The sequence below is a fragment of the Pseudorca crassidens genome, chromosome 2, assembly GCF_039906515.1.
Source record: "Pseudorca crassidens isolate mPseCra1 chromosome 2, mPseCra1.hap1, whole genome shotgun sequence".
NCBI classification, from domain to species: Eukaryota; Metazoa; Chordata; class Mammalia; order Artiodactyla; family Delphinidae; genus Pseudorca; species Pseudorca crassidens.
The window spans coordinates 101810762-101830077 of record NC_090297.1 but is presented as its reverse complement, the minus strand read 5'-3'; the positions used below and the strand labels follow the sequence as shown (position 1 = coordinate 101830077).

Below are 19316 nucleotides of genomic sequence, written 5' to 3'. Positions count from 1 at the left end.
CTTTATAATTTTTTTTAACTCTCATTTTATACCGAATAATTTCAATATGAAACATGTGTTATCTACATACACAGACTGTATACTAAGGATATTTACCAACTTACCGGCAAAGTTTGAATGCTGCTTTTAATATCACCACTTTGGAAATTTGAAGGAACAATTGAAAAACTAGAGCAGTAAGCAAAAGTAAAGTAATGCTAAGCAACAAAGTGGAGGGTTTGGCTGGGGCTGCACTCCACCATAGTAAAGGGGAATACGACTGGGAGCGAGCGTAGAGAGAGCAGCAGCTCCTCAAGGACACTGGCGGAAGAGTGGCTGACGCTGCCATCCCTCCTGGCACCGCTGCCCCTCGATCATCACCTCATTATTCTGCCCTCTGCTGCTGTTTCCCTGCTAACTCTTGTCATTCTGGTAGCGGCAGCAGGAAACCTGGACGCCACCCATACCACCGGCGCCAAACCACTCCCGGACTTGGAACACCACCCAACTAGGGCTCTGATGTCCCAGGTAGAAGTGGAGTGTGTGAACCTGCGTGGAACTCACACACTCTGAGCGCTGGAGGTGAGGGCACACAGGGGGGACACTTTATTTGTACCTTGAAATAAAATGACTTCAGGGAAGACATGAGATTCTGCACTGAAAATGCAAAGCAGACAAGCCTCGCGCTGGGTCTGTGTGGACATATGCAAAGAGATGTGGTGATGCTATGAACACCAGGGCGGCAGGCTGCTGAGTTCTGAACATGCAAGCGAACCACTGAGGGGCATGGGAGTTGTTGCTTGTTTTATTTGATTCTCTGTTATTTTTGGGTAGATCAGGACACGCGTAAGTTTATTTGGGCTTGACAATTATGAAAGCTGAACTGAATCGTTACTACTTCTGTAGTACTTGTGTGATTTGTTTGTGTGGGTCCGCTAGCCAGGATCCTTGTGAGCTGGATACAAATAGCCTGACTCCCTGCCCCCCTCCCTGACTCTGTCACATGCCACTGTAGAAAGGCCACAGAAATCAGTGGCCACGCTCCTCCATTTACCAACCGTGACACTAACTCACCCAGCTACTCTGAACCCGGACAGTCATATATTTTTCATTTGCAAGCCGCGATACAAACATTACGATTGTTTGCCCTTCTCCCTTAGAATTCGCTCTGTCAGAGGCAATTTCAAGCAGGCAACTGGCAGCCGGGGGAGGTGAGCATCTACTTTGCTTAGCTTTCAACCCAACGTGTGTGCACCATGTGCTATCACCCACAGTCACCCTGCTAACCTTCACTCTCACCGATCCATGCACCCACGCTCCCATCCGCTCCTCCCAGGCAGAGCTCAGCTCTTGCCCTGTTCCCCATGGAAGGGCTCGCGCAGCTGGCAGGGCTGGCTGTTGGCGGCAGAGTGCTGGGCCCTGGCCTCTGTTCCTCTTCAGTGATAGCAGCACAGCGCCCAGCTCTTCTCATACTGAAATGCCAACTGAGGCGCCGTTCAAAACTAAAGGCTTCTGTTTGTTAAGAGGAAAATAAAAAGAGTTTGAAAATCACTGGTGTAATGGGAAGAATATGGGCTGGCCCATTGAGTCCCAGGTCAGTGGCTTATTAAATATGTGATTTAGGGCAATTTAAAAAATTCTCTACATGTCAGTTGTTTAATCTACAGGGTAGGGCTGCTGGCAGGAGTAAATAAGCAGCACACATGGAAGGCCCCTGGGAGGGGGCCTCTCACACGAGAGGGCGTTGGGAAGTAGTCACGGTTATCTGCCTCTTCACATGCCTCTACCTAATAACGCTTACAAGACTCATCATCTCACCCACAAACTCTCTGCCAAGTATGCAACAGTCTCGTTGCAGCTGAGGAGCCTGTGGGGACTGTGGACTTCTGTCCCACTGTGCAGCCAGCAATGCCACCCGTGCTCCTCCATCACCAGGGCAGACAGGCCACAGCCACCCTTGCAAGCATGAACCCACACAGGCTGGGAGCAGCCGGTTGAGAATCTGGGATGCTCCAAGAGAATTCACCCTAAACCGTGACCCCCAGACTCTCCATGGAACATCCCCTGGAGATCCCACGGAGCGGCACATTGATATCAACCAGCTGGACAGCTGGGCAGGCCCCCTACCCCCCACGTATAGCTCTGGAGCACCTGCTGGAGACTGAAGGTCACTTTCTGCGCAGGGGATGTTTGCGCCTTGAGACACACCTCGGAGGTGGAGAACTGTCTGACCTTCTGATGGCATGGGAACATAACGTGTGCTTCTATACCGTGGGGGGGAAGTATCGTGTATTTATAAATCTATAGTGGTATATGTATAATCAATATGGATAACTGTATATGCAAGTATATGTATCTCAGTGGAGCGACATAGGTGGGAATGAGAAAGAGGACAGGCGAGTAACCAGGAAGACGGAGAGAAGGCAGGGAAGAAAATGTAAAAGAGAAAGACACATGGAGATATACACAGAGAGACAGAGACAGAAACATCAGAGAAAGAGACGGAAAGGCAATTCAGAGACAGCCAGTGAGACAGAGAAAGGCAGAGATGAAGAAATGGGATAAATACAGAGAGACAGAAACTGAGATGGAGAGAGCTAGGGATAGAGAGAAACAGATTCAGAAAGACGAAATGACAGAGACAGAGGGATACAGGAAACAAGGAGGGAGAAAAGGAGGAGGGAAGGAAGGAAAGCAGGCAGGCAGACACAGAGTTACAGTCTGACAAAGACAGATTACAGGAGGGACAGTCACTCACAGACACACACAGTGGTAATAAGAAGAGGCACCTGAGGCTACTATCACGGGTAGGTCAGGTAAGGGCCATCTTAGCCCTTTATCTCCTCTTTCTCTGAGCTGCCTTACAGACCTTCAGCACTTGCTGGGGAAGCTATCTAATTCCATTTCTCCTGCATCTACCAACTCTTTGTCCTGGAAGTAGTAGCCCTCAGGGCTCCCTTCCCTCCATATTCAGCCTCCAGTCAAGCAGTGTTAAGGGTGAGCCTCCCAGGTACCAGCACAGCAGAGGAGCTGGTGACCAGGGTGCCCATTCCTGCCGTCCCAGAGCATAGGGTCTGATAGCACTCTCCTTCTCTGTATCAAGGGTTTCTCTGGCATTGGGCAAGTAGTCATTGCTCAATGACATTTGCTAAGAATTGTGTCCCTCCAGTGATATCTAAAAGGGCTCCTGGGCTTCCCTGGTGGCACAGTGGTTGAGAGTCCACCTGCCGATGCAGGGGACACGGGTTTGTGCCCCAGTCCGGGAAGATCCCACATGCCGCGGAGCGGCTGGGCCCGTGAGCCATGACCGCTGAGCCTGCGCGTCCGGAGCCTGTGCTCCGCAACGGGAGAGGCCACAATGGTGAGAGGCCCGCGTACTGCAAAAAAAAAAAAAACAACATAAACATAAAAGGGCTCCTAATCACAGATTTCCTAAGTATTCATTTAATTCAATTCTACTGAAATTTGTTGAGTGTCTGTGATGCTGAAGCATAGTGCTGCTATGTTATCTAATTTACTTTAAAGTATTAAGCACGTTCAGTGGGATATTCTGTATCAATGTTAGGTCAAGCTTTCACCCTGGTACTACGAGCATTCTCATTAAGGTTGCATTGTCCACTGGTGGTCAGCTGGCCTTCCCTTCAGAAAGCCCATTCTTCACAGGGAGCTACTACAAGGGCTTCTGTAATCATTGTCTCTATCAACAATGGGTGCTTTGCTTATTCTTGATTAAAATAGTGGCCTGTTGACTAGCAACGATGAATATAAAACATAGGCTATCCCTAGTGAAATTAAAGACATTCAAGATACACAGATTAGCTCAACATATTTTAGAGACACTCACTACCTTTCCATGAATTTTAGAGATAATCCAATGTGTTCTGTACTCTATCTATAGGGGTGATGCCCTAGGTTAAAACCCCTCCTTGGTCCTGAGCCAATATGAACTCTGGAAGTTTCCGTGTGCTTGAAGCTGATGGGAAGTACTATTTTCCATAGTACCCTGACTATGGAAAACTGGGGTTTTCCTGTAGCGACCTGCCATACAAGCAGTGTACAGAACACCTATAAAAGCAGAGCTGAGACTTCTAAAGCCTGCAAGATAGTTTATTTTGAGCTTCCTTGAGAATAAGAATTGAGTTAATAAGTTAATAAGTTCATTTATACATGTGGCAGAATTTGGTTTGAGATCCACTTTCATTATAATGTGTTTAATGGATTTGTTGGAAAGCTGACCGATGGCTCTCACCCATTTCAAAATCCTATGGGGGCAATAAATAGAACCAGGGTTTTTTGGAGAAATACCTAATCCCACAGTTGGAGCAGGGAGATGCAAGATAAACCTGGACTATTTTGTTACATCAAAAATTTTCGAAGTGCTCAAAAAAACTAAAAAAATAAAAGATGGACACATCAAAAGGACACAGGACTTTCAGCTCCAGGAAGACGGAGTAAACATGAATATAAAAATTAGGCTAAACATAGGAGCAAACATACTGTGATACTGTGATTTATAGCAGAAATATATATTTGGTCATTCAGATGACCAAATGCAGATATATCTGTCATGTATATTTGGTCTCCATTCATAGTTGCTGGCTCACAGCTCCCAAAACCCTTGGAATTCCTGAGCTTAGGTTAAGAGCAATGGGTTAATTGTCTCTTGTTCTTAGTTCCTGAAAACTGCTTCAGGGAATGTGACTTTGGGTCCCACCCAAGGGTGGAGGCTGGTTGCCCAGGGGAACCAACCATGTGATTAGAGGGTTAGATCTTTTACTCTCAACCCCCATCCCTCCCCCCAAACTCTAGGGAGAGGAGAGGGGCTGGAATTTAAACCAATCACAAACTGCCAATGATTTAATCAATCATGCCTATGTAATGAAGCCTCCATAAAAACCCAAATGGAGGGTGTTCGGAGAGCTTCTGGGCTGGTGAACACGTGGAGATTGGGGAGAGTGGCGCTCAGAGAGCATGGAAGCTCTGCACTGTTTCCCCATGCTCTGTCCTATGCAGCTCTTCATCTGGCTGTCGTTCCGTATCCTTTAATATCCTTTCATAATAAACCAGTAATCTAGTAAGTAAACAGTTTTTTCCTGAGTTCTGTGATCCATTCTAGCAAATTAATTGAGCCTGAAGAGGAGGTCACGGGAACTTCTGATTTATAGTCAGATGGTCAGAAGCACCGGTAACCTGTGTTTGCGACTGGCATCTGAAGTAGAGGGCAGTCTCGTGGAGCTGAGCCCTTTACCTGTGGAATTCCATTCTGTCTCTGGGTAGATAGTATCAGAATTGAGCTGAATTCTCGCACACACTGCTGGCATCCGAGAACTGCTTGTTGGAATTGGGTCCAGGAACTCTTTCGCATGTACTTTTCCTTGTTTCCCCGACTGTGTACTACTAAAAATCCTGGACATTATACATAAAATAAACATTAAGACAACTCTGAAAGGTGGAGAGAAAACCAGCTAAGGACCTTGGGACTCAAGGAATGGTGCAGTGGTGAGTTCCCTGGGTTTCCCTTTACCTCACACACCCAGACTGGGTACTGGAGAAGCCAGAGACTCAGAAATGCTAAGAGGAGACACAAAAGAAGTCCCAGTGAGGTCTGCTCTCTAGCAAAAGGCCCAGGAGAGGGGCAGCCCAGCAAGACAACAGACTTTTGGGGAATCACTGCTTTATTCTGGCCAATTACCACCCCCAAAAAAATAAACGAATAAACCTACCAACTGGGGCTCCAACCCCATCTACACCAGCAAAGTCTAAGTGGGGAACCGAGGCTTCCGCCTGGTCAGGCAGTGATGAGTCGCTCCACCCCACCCCACCCAGGTGGTGTCACGAAAGACAAGTAGGAGCCAGCACATTCATTCCTGCCAAAGCTCCCCTCCCTCCTGCCCCAGTACCACCACCGCCACCACCACCAGTGTCAGTGGAGACCACGTGGGGAGACTGGATTTCACTGCCGGTAGTAATGAAACACCCTTCCCTTCTTCCTGTGCCAGAGCAGTGTCATAGAAAGCCAGCTAAAATAGAAGGCTTAAATAAGACACAGTATCTCTTAGCCTAATCCCCCAAACTTCAGGTTTCAAACAAAAATAATCTGTCATACCAAGAATTAGAAGAATCTCAAAGTAGAATGAAAAAAGACAACCACTGAGATGATAGAGATTATACAAATAACTGACAAAGATCTTAGAGCTGCCATCATAAGCACTTGTAAACATGCTTGAAATAGATGACAAAATAAAAAGATTCAACGAAGATAAAGTCTCAGCAAAGAAAGAGGAAATATAAAAAAAAACAAAATAGAAAATTTTAAACTAAAAGATACAATGAATGGATTCAACAGCAGAATAGAGGAAAGAATCAGTAAACTTGAAAATACAACAACAGGAAATACCCAATCTGAAAACAAAGATAAAATAGACTGAAAAAAAAAAAAAGAACAAACCTTTAGGGATCTGTGGGGCTGGAACAAAAGAATTAACATTTTTGTCACTGGAGTTCTAGAGGGAAAGGAGAAAGAGGGAAGTACTAAAAAAAAAAAAAAGTACACGAACAAATAACAGCTGAGTATCTCCCAATTTAAGAGATATAACCCTGAAGATCCAAGAAGCTCAGAAAACTCCAAATAAGATAAACCTGAAGAAATCCATACCAAGTAACATCACAATCTAACTTTTAAAAACTAAAGACTGAAAAAACCTTAAAAGTAGCAAGAGAGAAATGACACCTTCCCTATAGGGGAAAAAAAAATTCAAATACCATATTTTTCATCACAAATCATAAAGGCCAGAAGGAAGTAGCACAGGAGTTTTTAAATGCTGAAAGAAAAGAACTGTCAACCAAGAATTTTATAACTAGTGAAAACAAGAGATGAAGGGGAAACCAGGATATTCTCAGATAAAGGTAAACTAAAAGAATTTGTCGCCATCAGAACTACCCTAAAACAACGGCTAATGAAAGTGCTCTAAAAAGAAAGAAAACATAAAAGAAGGGACTTTGGAATATCAGGAAGGAAGAAAGAACAATGTAAATACAACAGACTTTCCTTCTCCTCTTGAGTTTTCTAAATTATGCTTGATCGTTCAATGAAACAGAATGTTGGTTCTTTAAAAAGAACCGTAAAATTGACAAAACTCTATCAGGACAGATGGGTAACTAAATATGAAAGGACACAAATCACCAATATCAGGTAATAAAAGGGGATATCATTTCAGACTCTGCAGACATCAAAAGGATAATAAAGTAATACAATGAACAACGCTACACACATATTTTTGAAAACTTAGATGAAATGGACCAATTCTCTGAAAATCACAAACTGCCCCAACTCACAACACAATAGAGCTCATTTAAATAGTCTTATAACTTTTGAGGAAATTGAATTCATAATTTTAAAACCCCCAAAAAAGAAAACTAAAGACCCAGATGATTTTATTGGAGAATTCTCCCAAATGTTTAAAGGACTAACACCAATTCTATATGAAAAGCCAAAGGAACTAAAACAATCTTGAAAAGGAATAAAGTGAGAGGAACCAATCTACCTGTACATAAGACTTATTGTATAACTAAAGTAATATAATTAAACCTAGATGAGTCTGTAGAGAATTATGCTGAGTGAAAAAAAAAGTGCTGATCCCAAAAGGCTACATGTATGATTCCATTTTTATAATATTCTTGAAATGATGAAATTAAAGTATAGGAGAAAAGATTAGTGGTTGCCAAGGAAATTAGACAGTGCTGGGGAGGGAGGAAAGTGGGTGTGGCTATATATAAATATATATGGTAACAGATCCTTGTGGTGATGGAAATGTTCTGTGTCTTAACCGTATCAATGTCGTTATCCTGGCTGTGATAGTATATTATGATTTTACAAGCTGCTACCATTGGGAAAAACTGGGCAAAGCATTCACAGAATTTATCTGTATTATTTCTTGCAACTGCATGTAAATCTACAATTATCTCAAAATAAAAACTTTAATTAAAAAAAAAGGAGACAAGAGCCAGCTTGAAGAGGTTCCCACTGGTAAATTGGGGATAATTTGAGCACCAAAATAATTAAAAGCTGTAATAAATTATAAATAATTGAAAAGACTAGGAATCCACTAGTACATACTAATGACAGAGAGATAGAGAGATGGAGAGAGAGAGAGAGAGAGAGAGAAAAGAAGAGGGAGATGAAGAGGAAGAGATACAGACAGACAGGCAGACAGATGGACAAGGAAGAAGGGAGGGCTGTTGCTTACAGCAAAATCTAAAAAGACAAAAAACAAAAAATGAACCCAAGCTCTGACGTATAAAGAACAGACTGTAGTTGCCAGAGGCAAGAGGTGAGGGGGTAGCTGAAATGAGTGAAGGGGGTCAAAAGGTACAAACTTCCAGTTATAAAATAAATAAGTCACAGGGATGTTATGTACAGCAAGGTGACCACAGTTAATACTGTATTGCACATCTGAAAGTTCCAAAGAGAATAGATCTTAAAAGTTCTCATCAGAAGGAAAAAAAAATTTTGTAACCACGTATGGTGAGGAATGTTAACTAGACTTGTTATGGTGATTTTTTCAGTGATAGAAATAGCAAATCATTATGTTGTACAACTGAAACTACTATAATGTTATATGTCAATTATACCTAAATTAAAATAAAAAAGCCCAACTGGCAAATGTAGAGGAAGCACTAGAGTTAAGAATTCATCATTTTGTAACCATCATAGTCTAGCCTGGTTTATGAAAAAATCATCAAAGGATGCTAAATTGGAGGGAGGGGTTTCTGATAAGGAATAGTAATTTAGCATAATCTTAAAGTGACTCGACTCCACACAGATTACTTATTTCTTGAAATGAAAAGAAAAAAAAAACTATACAGGGGAGAAATCAGGCAATACCTGGATGGTCAAATTAACATCACCCAAAAAGGGCAGATGAATATTGTGTGTCTCCTGTGTGATCCTCCAAGGACACAACATTACTTGTGTACTAGTCTGACTGTGGATGCATAACCTGAATGAGGAATCATCAGACAGACCCAAAATGGAGAACACTGTTATTTTTAAAAAGGGAGAGATTATACATTCTTCAAAAGTATAATATCATAAAAGAAACAGAAAGGCTGAAGGTGAAAAGATACTAAAAAGCCATGACAACTATATGCAATGTGTGATCCTAAACTGAATTCAATGCAAGAGGGGAAAACCACCGCTATCAAGGACATTACTGGGTCAAGTGGCAAAACTGGGTGTGGATAGTAGATCTGATAAAACTGCAGCATCAATGTTAAATTTCTTGAAGTTGATAATTGTACTGTGTTTATGTAAGAGAATGTTCTTATTTTTAGGAAATACACACTGAAGTATTTGGGTATAAAAGAACAGCAGTATGTGCAACTTTCAAATGGCTTTAAAAAATTGAGAAGAACAGTAACACCAGTGAGGAAAAATACTACCAACAGATGAAACTAAAGGATATAAGGGTATTCTTTGAACTATTCTTGAAATTTCTGTCAGTTTGAAATTATTTCCAAATAAAATAACTTTTAAAGTTCTTTGGCTTTTTTAAGCTATCAAAAAGAACTAAGAGGGCTTCCCTGGTGGCGCAGTGGTTGAGAGTCCGCCTGCCGATGCAGGTGACACAGGTTCGTGCCCTGGTCCGGGAGGATCCCACGTGCCGCGAAGCGGCTGGGCCCGTGAGCCATGGCCGCTGAGCCTGCGCGTCTGGAGCCTGTGCTCTGCAACGGGAGAGGTCACAGCAGTGGGAGGCCCGCGTACCGCAAAAAAAAAAAAAAAAAAAAGAACTAAGAGATGTGCATACCAATTTAGATGGGATAGGTCCCTAAAAAGTACAATAATAAGAGCACAGGCTTCTGACTTAAGACAAATTTGGGTTCAAATCCTAGCTCTGCCCTTATTAGCTGACCTCAAGAAGTCTCAATTTCTTCATCTATAAAATGCAGAAAATAGTGCCTACCTCATAAAATTATTTTGAGGATTAAATGAAATAAGGGCTGTAAAATATTACAATGTCTGGCATATAGTCATCATTCCACAATGCTATTTATTATTTTTATAGCTGAGTAGTGGTGATACTTGTGATGGCAGTTATTGTGGTGGTGGCCAGAAAGCCATGGAAATACAAAGACGACCAAAATATGATTCCTGACCTCAAAGGACTTAAAAAAATAGAGCTGAACCACAAACTACAGTGTGTCACATAAGTGCAAACAAACTGTTGCTGGAGCAGAAACAAAAGTGTATTTACTTCTTCTGGGGAGTGGGTCAGGAAAGACTTCTCAGGGAAGGTAATGGTCAAGTGAGCAGTAGAGGGTAGGTTAGGATTTCACCAGGCAGAGGCGAGGGTGAGTGTTTGGGGCCATCCTGACGCAGGTAACGGGTATGGGCTGAGGGCTCAGGGCACAAGTGGGAAGCAGGGGAGGCAGAGAGAAGTGTAGAATGGGTCTGGAAAGTACACCCAGGACCAAGCTGGGGAGGGTGAAGGGCTTTGAATGTAACATGTAGGGTTTCACTGTTTTCTGGGTGTGGTGGGAGAACCACTGGAGGTTTTTGGGTGAGGGATGACAGGACTGGATCATTGTCATGAAAATGCCACTGGGCTAGGGTGTCAGTGTGCAAATGGATAGCTTGTGGAGAGCAGGCAAAGGACACACAGTATTTCAACACTTTAACAACCAGGACCTGTGCTTTCCAGCTGTGCTTGGGCCCTGCACCTCTTATCCCAGGGTTTCTCTTAACCAGACTATCTATCCTCAGTTTATATAACTCGCTGGCCCAGACGGTGCTCTCCTTACCAGAACCTTCTTGGCCAGGAAAGTCCCCTTGAAGGTAAGGCTTTCTGCCCACACTGGGCAGTACCATTTGTATTTTATGTTGTACAGTCAAGGTGCCCCATGCAGTCTACACACAGGACTGGACTTAAACATCAACTGTGGATGTTATAGATGAGCCATTACATTTCCCTCTCTTTACTTTGTTAATTTTGGGGGATATAAGAAAAAGACATGGGGACTTCCCTGGTGGCCAGTGGTTAAGAATCCGCCTGCTAATGCGGGGGACACAGGTTCAAGCCCTGGTCTGGGAAGATCCCACACACCACGGAGCAAATAAGCCCGTGCGCCACAACTACTGAGCCTGCAATCTAGAGCCCATGAGCCACAACTACTGAGCCTGCATGCCACAACTACTGAAGCCTGCACACCTAGAACCCGTGATCCACAGCAAGAGAAGCCACCACAATGAAGAGTAGCCCCCACTTGCGGCAACTAGAGAAAGCCCGCATGCAGCAACGAAAACCCAACGCAGCCAAAAATTAATGAATAAATAATTAATTAATTTAAAAAAAAAGAAAAAGACATGAAAGTTTTAATTCACTTTTTTTTTTTTTTTTTTTTTGCGGTACGCGTGCCTCTCACTGCTGTGGCCTCTCCCGTTGCAGAGCACAGGCTCCGGATGCGCAGACTCAGCGGCCATGGCTCACGGGCCCAGCCGCTCCGCGGCATGTGGGATCCTCCCGGACCGGGGCACGAACCCGCGTCCCCTGCATCGGCAGGCGGACTCTCAACCACTGCGCCACCAGGGAAGCCCTAATTCACTTTTTAAAAGGATACTCTAATCAAAATGGGGCTCTTCTAGAGTTTATGTCTTACTTCATCTATAACTAGTTTGGTAGGACTCATGCTTCTCCCATTTGCAGTAAGAAGGAAGAACAATGTATTTCCCTAGGATATTCTCCTTTAACTCTCAAATTTACTAGAAAGTGATTGGAAGGTGAGCTGAGATTTAAAACAACAAGACCAAACAATGGCTCCAGGGGGCTCATTCAGTGGTCAGAAGGGCCTGTCCCCTGCTCCTGCCATTACCTCGGAGGCGATGGAGGTGAAACTGCTGCTGAAGTGCACGTGCTTGTGCATCTCGCTGCCGTTGGCCGTCAGGAGCCAGGCCCCAAGCGCCTGGTCCTCACCAGCCGACCGGTTGCTGTGGCTCTGGTTCGGCAGGAGCTCCGCCAGGTCCCAGTGGTACGACGGTGTGGCCCCGACCAGCGCAATGAGGATGGCCTCCGTGGCCACGTAGAGCTGAAAAGAGGAAACACAACTAGTAAGCTCACAAACCTTGAAAGAGCAGGTCTCGCTTTTATGTCTGTAGGAGCTACAGAAACGAGACGCTTCAGAAACAAAGGAAAAAAACAGAAGGAAGCTTCCTGATCTACTACTAATGGAGCCATCAGCAATCCCATCTGTAAAGCACCTTCTACTTCCTCCGAGGGTTTTCTTCTACATTTGAGATACATCTGATGCTGAGGACACGGCACATAAATGGTTCCGCAGTGGCAGGGAGCTGGGGAGGGGGTGATATTACTAGCTCTGATTTAGAAGACTAACATTCCAGCTCTTTTCTCCTGACCACTACACCTCAGTTCAGATAAGCAGTCACCAGGGCCCAGGAGTATCTTGGTCTTGAATTCACGATCTAAACAAGAAAACATGTTGTGGCATAGTTAAATGTTTCCAAAAAAGTATGTGTTTGTATACACACACACACACACACACACGCACGCACATACACGGGGAGGACAGATGCTCTATTATAATCAGGGAAGCATTATATGCACTTGAGTAGGTACTAAAGTATAGTATACAACTTATAAGATGTAAAAAATTCAAAATCCCAGGGATAGGTACCCACTTTATAACCTTTAGCTGTAGTAATCATTGTTTAGTCTAAACATAGTTTCCCCCTAAAGAAAAAATTATTTCATTCATTCATTCAAGGAATATTTATTGAGCACATACGACATTTGTCACTGACTGTTTTGGGCTTTCTGGCAATTCACAATTGGGTTTACAAGGTGTTGAGCCCTGTACAGAGTTTTAATGCTATAGATCCATTTATATAACTCTCCTTGGATGATTGTTTCAAGCTTAAAATTTATTAGGAAAACACAGAGATAGTCTGTTCCATAGTGAGACAATCTTATTTGAAGCAATCGCTATTCAAAAAAATTTTTTTAATTAAAAAAAATTATCACTATTAACTTAGAACTTAATGTCTTAAAATAGCTTTAAACAGAGTAAGTGTCTAAAAAACACAAAGCATGTGATTTCGGTACAGCATGTGGTAACACTCCCACTGGATGGACGAGTTGACTGCTGCATGAAAGGATGGAGAGACCTGCCCACAGCATTATCTCCACTGTCAGGGAACTCCCAGCCCCTTCCACACCCTTCTGGAGGGCCATGTTCAGCTGTTAAGGGGATAAGCTAAAGCACCAAAAGAAGAGTAATTTATCACAAGTAGATGATGGAATTACTGACAAGGAAAGAGAAAAGAAGTCATGACGTTGTGTGTGTCATAAACAGCTAATGTAAAACCCAAGATGTGATTTTTCCCCTCTCTGCCAAGGCCGCAAGGCTGTAAGGCAGCCCCAATCTATTGTGAGTCGGATGACTGTGGGCCTCTGGAGATGCACAAAGCTGCCACAGGTCAGTCTGCGTGTGTGATTTACGGTAAAACGCAAAGGAAAACACGTTTCTCGGTTTATATTGCTTCCTGGCCCCTATTTGCATACTATTAAGGAAGTTTTCAGGACAGGAGGCAATCAGCTTACAAAAATGAAAACCTTAATAATTACAAGAAGAGGTAGATTACACATTTAGCTATAATTACAAAGCCACTTGCACCCATTTTAGTAACTGCCCTTCCTGATTACAATCTGCTGAAATTTAATTCATGGGTAAAGAAATGAAAAACAAAAAATGGGGAAAAGGGAACTCAGGAGATGATGCAAAACACATGTTCCAGTAAACGCACAGCCTTCAATCTGGCAAACCTAACTAGTTACATTTTTTTCTCTAAGCGTGCTCTTTTCTGCTTTTGTTCATACCATTCACTTCACCTAGAAAGCACTTTCTTCTGCTGTGAATGTCTGAACCTTTCCCATCCTCCAAGATGTAACTCAGATGCCCCCTCCTCCTTGCCACCTCCTACCACCTTGCCTTCCCTCCAACCCCTCCAGAAGCCCTCTCCTGCTTCTGCTCACCTCCAAAAGTTCCATTTAGACCTTTCTTAGAACCCATATCATTTTCTTCACTGCACTATATGTATCTGCTTGTCTTATTTTTTCTATTGAAATCTACCCTCTTTGAGGGCAGGATCTGTGTCTGATTCACCTTTAGGCTCCCAAAGCAAATAACTCGGGGCCTAGATAGATGATATCACACATTCAACAAGTCCATGGATGAATGAATGACCATAACAGAATACTAATAATAACAGCAAACACTTCTCTAATGCTAACTATATGCCAGGTACCATTCTAAGTGCTTGGTGAAAATATGTTAATGCATCTTATTTTTATCTGTATTATTCTAGAATAAGCAATGTTGTGTGTAAAACAGGAAATGCTCCAAAGGGTCCTCTAATCTGAGGTGTATTTCATTGTGGAGGCTACCAGTCTTGGAAGAAACTACAATGTGCAGAAAAAAAGTTAAAAAACAAAGAGGTGGTGCTGATATATACCCTTATTTATAACGCAGGGAGCAGTGAAACCTAGCTAATCAGTATTATCTGTATTAATCAGTATTATCCTTAGCAGTCAGTAGGTTGAAGAAGCACTTTCCTCCTTTCTCACTTTCTCTGCTCTCTTCCTACCCCTCACAATGTTTCCATTACCCACCCCATGTGAGCACACACACACACACACACACACACACACACACACACAGGGACCTCACAGAATACACAGGGCCATGGCTTTGTGTCACCAGAGGGGTCGGAAACATGCAGCTCTTCCTCGCTGTGCCAGCCTCCATAACATGGCGTCAGCCTTTCTGTCTTTGACACAAATGGCCATGCCTGGTTTTGCTAAAGGTAAAAGAGAGAGTAGGCAGGCATCTATAATACGTGCTAACTATGAAAGGTGAAAGGGACATCGTGAGGATTAGGTAAAAGAGGAGATGCTTAAACTCTGCATACAGATTACTGTTAGGTACTTCACACCAGAGCCACGTACATGGGTCACATGGTCCTATGAAGTCAAAGATGGTTTAGCCCTTAGCTAGTCCAGGGGATGCACCACCTATACAAGGCACATGGAGCGGTTTTCCTCGGTTTGCGTCTGCGACAATGTCACGGAGCTCTCATCTTGCTTCTTCCCCCAGAGTACAAACACTCTCCCTCTCCTCCCTCTGCTGTGACTCTCTGCACACATTCACTACGTAGCCTTGTCTAGAGAATTGCACCCATCAGCAGATGGGTCTTAAAGCCACAATGAGAAACCACCATCCATTCTCCTTCGGGGTGGGACCAACAACATCTCAAATAAATCATTATCTTCTCTAGTGCTACCTCCAGGGAAGGAGAACGAGTGCCACAGATGGCGGGACTGATTTTTCCCTTTCAATGTAATTATAATTAGAAAAGTGACTAAGATGCACTGGGGGATTGAAATTTTTAAAGTTTCAAAAGTGAATGCTTTAAAAGTAATTTTACACTAACAGCATTATAAGCCTTTATAATACTCAGGAAACCAAAAATGTCTCCCATAAATTATCTCATCACAATATCTTGTGCTGGTGAAGTCATGGTAAATATGATGTTTATGTTGTAAGTGGGAAAGATGAGCCACAGAGTGATTAAATGAACGTTCAAGGGAACGTAAAACACTAATGGCAAAGCCAGGATGAGACTGGGAGCCACCTAACTTTGGGGTCAGAGCTTTTTTCAGAGAAAAAGTTGGGGGGAGGGATCAAAGATGATTTCATTGTTGTCATCACTCAGTTATCTAATTGACTCAGTCAAAAGCATTACATGAGTATGACCACATCACGAAGGCAGCACCCAATGTCCAGGGCCCAGCACAAAGTGAGTATTCAATAAATATCTGTGGAGTGACTTACTGATACTATTTCTTGTGTTTAAAAAATTTAATTACGCCCTGAATAACAGATGCCTCTAAGTCCCATTTCTTCCCTGACTCTGATTTATCCACATGATGCCACCAGATCAGTCTCCCTGAGACATTCTTCGTGAAATTTTTCTGGTCAAAACATACTAATGGATAAATGATAGCTGTCCTGGCACCCAGATATCTACCACATGACCCGATGGCTACCTTATCTGCATCCAGGCTTTCTGTACTAGCCTGTTCAGTTCCCCAAACAGGACTTTTCATTGTGTGCTGTGAAAAGCATATGGGATCTGTACACCTGAGTCTGAATCCCAGCTCTAGTAAACGTCCAGCAAATCAAAACCTTTCTAAACTTCACGTTTTCTTCCAGTAAGACTGGACACTGGCAGTACATCTTTATCCAGTTCATTCATATCTAACTAACCTAATCTGAAGGTCAAAGGGATTTTTCTTTAGCCAACATCACACAGTAAATCGCATAGCACCATCCAAATAGCATCTATCAGCGCCTCCCAATTTTAACGTTCAGAGTGTGACTCTGCAGGCCGGGATGAGACCTGAGGTCCTGCTTTTCTAACAAGCTCTGGTGAGGTCAAGGCTGATGGTCTGGGCCACACTTCGTGTAACAAGGGTCTAGGTTATTCCCTCTTCTATACTTTCTCCAATGTTATGTTTCTCCACCTGAAACGGCCTACCCACTTCTCTCTTAACCCAAGCTTCAAAGTTCAGCTCAAGCTCAACCCTCTTTCTGAAGTTTCAACAAACCACTCTAGACCATGCTGATGTCTCTTTCTTAATGTCTAAAGCATTCAGTGGTTGTATTATTTACTAGGGAAATATTACTTTGTACCATTATTTAACAGTATAGATATAATTTTTTCTCTTCTAATGATTTGCCATCTCCTGAAGAAAAGAAAACCCTAATTTCTACTTCTATGTCCTTTCAAGAAACCCAACACACTACTGTGTACATAACAGGCTATAATATATTTGGTTAACTAATTCCTTGCATAAGGGTGTGGCAAAGAAAATGATGATGGATTAAAAACCAGTAATTATGGGACCTAATCTTGGTTCCAACCACTAATTAAGACCTTGGACACATTATTTGACCTGCATCAGTTTCCCTCTCAATCTCCCAAATAAAATGGGAATGCCACCACCTGACCACCTTCCTTCTGTTATTTCAGTTTAATTTTTAAAAAATTTTAGTGAGTGCCAACACTTTGCAACACAGTGTATTCTGAGCCTCAGGTGACAACAATGATGGGTAAGAAACAGTTGTTTCCTTCTTAGGCACATATATTCAAGTGAGGACAATATGTCCAGAGCTATAAATACAAGGCAGATTTGGACAAATGCTCTATTAGCCAGAGTAGAAATGAAGTTAATGAGACAACAAAGAAAGCAGATGTGAATTCCAACTCGGGGAATAAGGAAAAGCTTGCAAATGTGACACCTGAGCTAGGCAGTGAAAGGCTGCTAGGGGTTTAATCAAAACAAAAATCAAGGAAGGAATTCTTAGGCCAAAGAAAGAGTCTGATCAGAGTCATGAGAGTAAAGAACCTATTTTTAGTGTTCTTTGAAGAAGTATTACTGGACAGGCTCAGCTTTTCCCAAACTTCAGTCATGTGAGTACCCCCTGCAAGAGTGTTACGTGCCCATTTGTTTTCTATTATTTACTTAATGGCCTGCTTTTAAATGGACTCAAATTTTTTAACTTGTAAATTTACAGAGAAATAAAATTGTATATCAATACAAATATAACCAGCCAGATGGAACTATAAAAATACAATGTTCTGGGGCTTCCCTGGTGGCTCACTGGTTAGGAATCTGCCTGTCAATGCAGAGGACATGGGTTCGAGCCCTGGTCCGGTAAGATCCCACATGCTGCGGAGCAACTAAGCCCGTGAGCCACAGCTACTGAGCCTGCGCTCTAGAGCCCGTGAGCCACAACTACTGAGCCTGTGCTCTAGAGCCCGAGAGCCACAACTACTGAGCCCATGCGCCACAACTACTGAAGCCCACGCTCGCCTGGAGCCCGTGCTCTGCAACAAGAAAATCCACTGCAATGAGAAGCCCGCGCACCACAAGGAAGACTAGCCCCGGCTCACCGCAACTAGAGAAAGCCAGCAAGCAGCAATGAAGACCCAATGCAGCCAAAACTAAATAAATTAAATAAATAAAATTAAAACAAATACAATGTTCTTCTACAGTACTGTTAGCTGGCACATTTTTATTTAAGGTGGGGCACAGGAGAGATTTTCGGGCAGGTTTTGGGACCAGTGATTTTGTGCCTCACATCCACCGTCATGTTTCTGCTGCCTCACCTTGTCGCTGCAACACAGCAGCTGGACCTGCTACTGATCTACACTCCCCGGGATCCTCCTTTGGCTGCTCTGACTCCTGGGCCAAGTGTGTGTTTAGTTCCATGATGAAACAGATGTGCTTTATCAAGGTTGCAGGCAGTGAGAATGACACAGATTCCAGTCAATTCTGATGTGCTCCAGGCTGCCTTCCCTGCAGACTTCAAGCTCCAACAACAGACACAGAGACAACAGCCTTACAGGGACTGCCGAACTAGCTCCCACAATTATATATGGTCAAATCCTCATAATAAATTATTTGCTGATTACATATATAATCACGTACATATATACAGATACAGATACACATATATATACAAACACATACATCTCCAGCCTAGAAGTTCTGCCTCCTGTTTCTCTGGTTGAACTATGCTGACACAACCTTAAACAAACATGGCAAAATGTCAGCATTTGTTAAACCCAGAAGTAGGTACATGTGTGTCTGTGACGTTATTCTATGTATTTCATCTGAAATGTTTAATAACTTTAAAAAGTTTTAAAAGAAAATGAATAGTAAGTACAATAAAAACATAATAATGTTATTCAAGTCTAACTAGGTAATGTTTTCCACCAAAGTCTGAACTTTCCTTAATTCTGGTTCATTCCCTTTGTTAAAACAGAAATATTTGCAAATGTTTTGAGAAATACTAGCACCAAATGAGACATTCTTCTTAGATAAACAAAAGGATTAAAGAAGAACTGAAAAGGGAATAACCCTCTCACTTTATGAGTTAATGTTATTTAATAACATTTCCATAGACCACCTAAATCTACCATGCGGGCCACTCCTTGGGAGGTCAGAAAATGCAGAAAGATAGAAGATCAGAAATAACTGATATAGAGTAATACGGAATCAAGAACAAAGTGAGAGGATATACCTGGGAAGAGGGTAGAGATGTATCTTCCTCTTGATCTACAAGAATCTGCCTGCCAGTGCGGGGAACACGGATTCGGGCCCTGATCTGGGAAGATCCCACATGCCACAGAGCAACTAAGCCCGTGTGCCATAACTACTGAGCCTGCGCTCTAGAGCCCGCAAGCCACAACTACTGAG

The 19316-nt window shown here is 42.9% G+C and overlaps 1 protein-coding gene and 1 long non-coding RNA gene across 14 annotated transcripts in view; one reads left to right on the top strand and one right to left on the bottom strand.

Moving 5' to 3' along the window:
* The window catches only part of SLC22A15 (solute carrier family 22 member 15), an 81295-nt gene that overhangs the window by 56518 nt on the left and 5461 nt on the right, over positions 1-19316 (bottom strand). For all 13 annotated transcript variants that reach the window (XR_010941012.1, XR_010941013.1, XR_010941014.1 and 10 more), the window contains exon 2: positions 11848-12060. Coding sequence is in view for 7 of the 13 variants with exons in the window: in XM_067727388.1 (XP_067583489.1) it covers positions 11848-12060 (213 nt within the window). In the remaining 6 variants the exon portion in view is untranslated. The remainder of the gene's footprint in view (positions 1-11847; positions 12061-19316) is intronic.
* Positions 11393-19316, top strand: part of LOC137219197 (uncharacterized) — a 241562-nt gene continuing 233638 nt past the window's right edge. Inside the window, exon 1 of the long non-coding RNA XR_010941018.1 lies at positions 11393-11537. This is a non-coding gene — a long non-coding RNA (uncharacterized lncRNA). The remainder of the gene's footprint in view (positions 11538-19316) is intronic.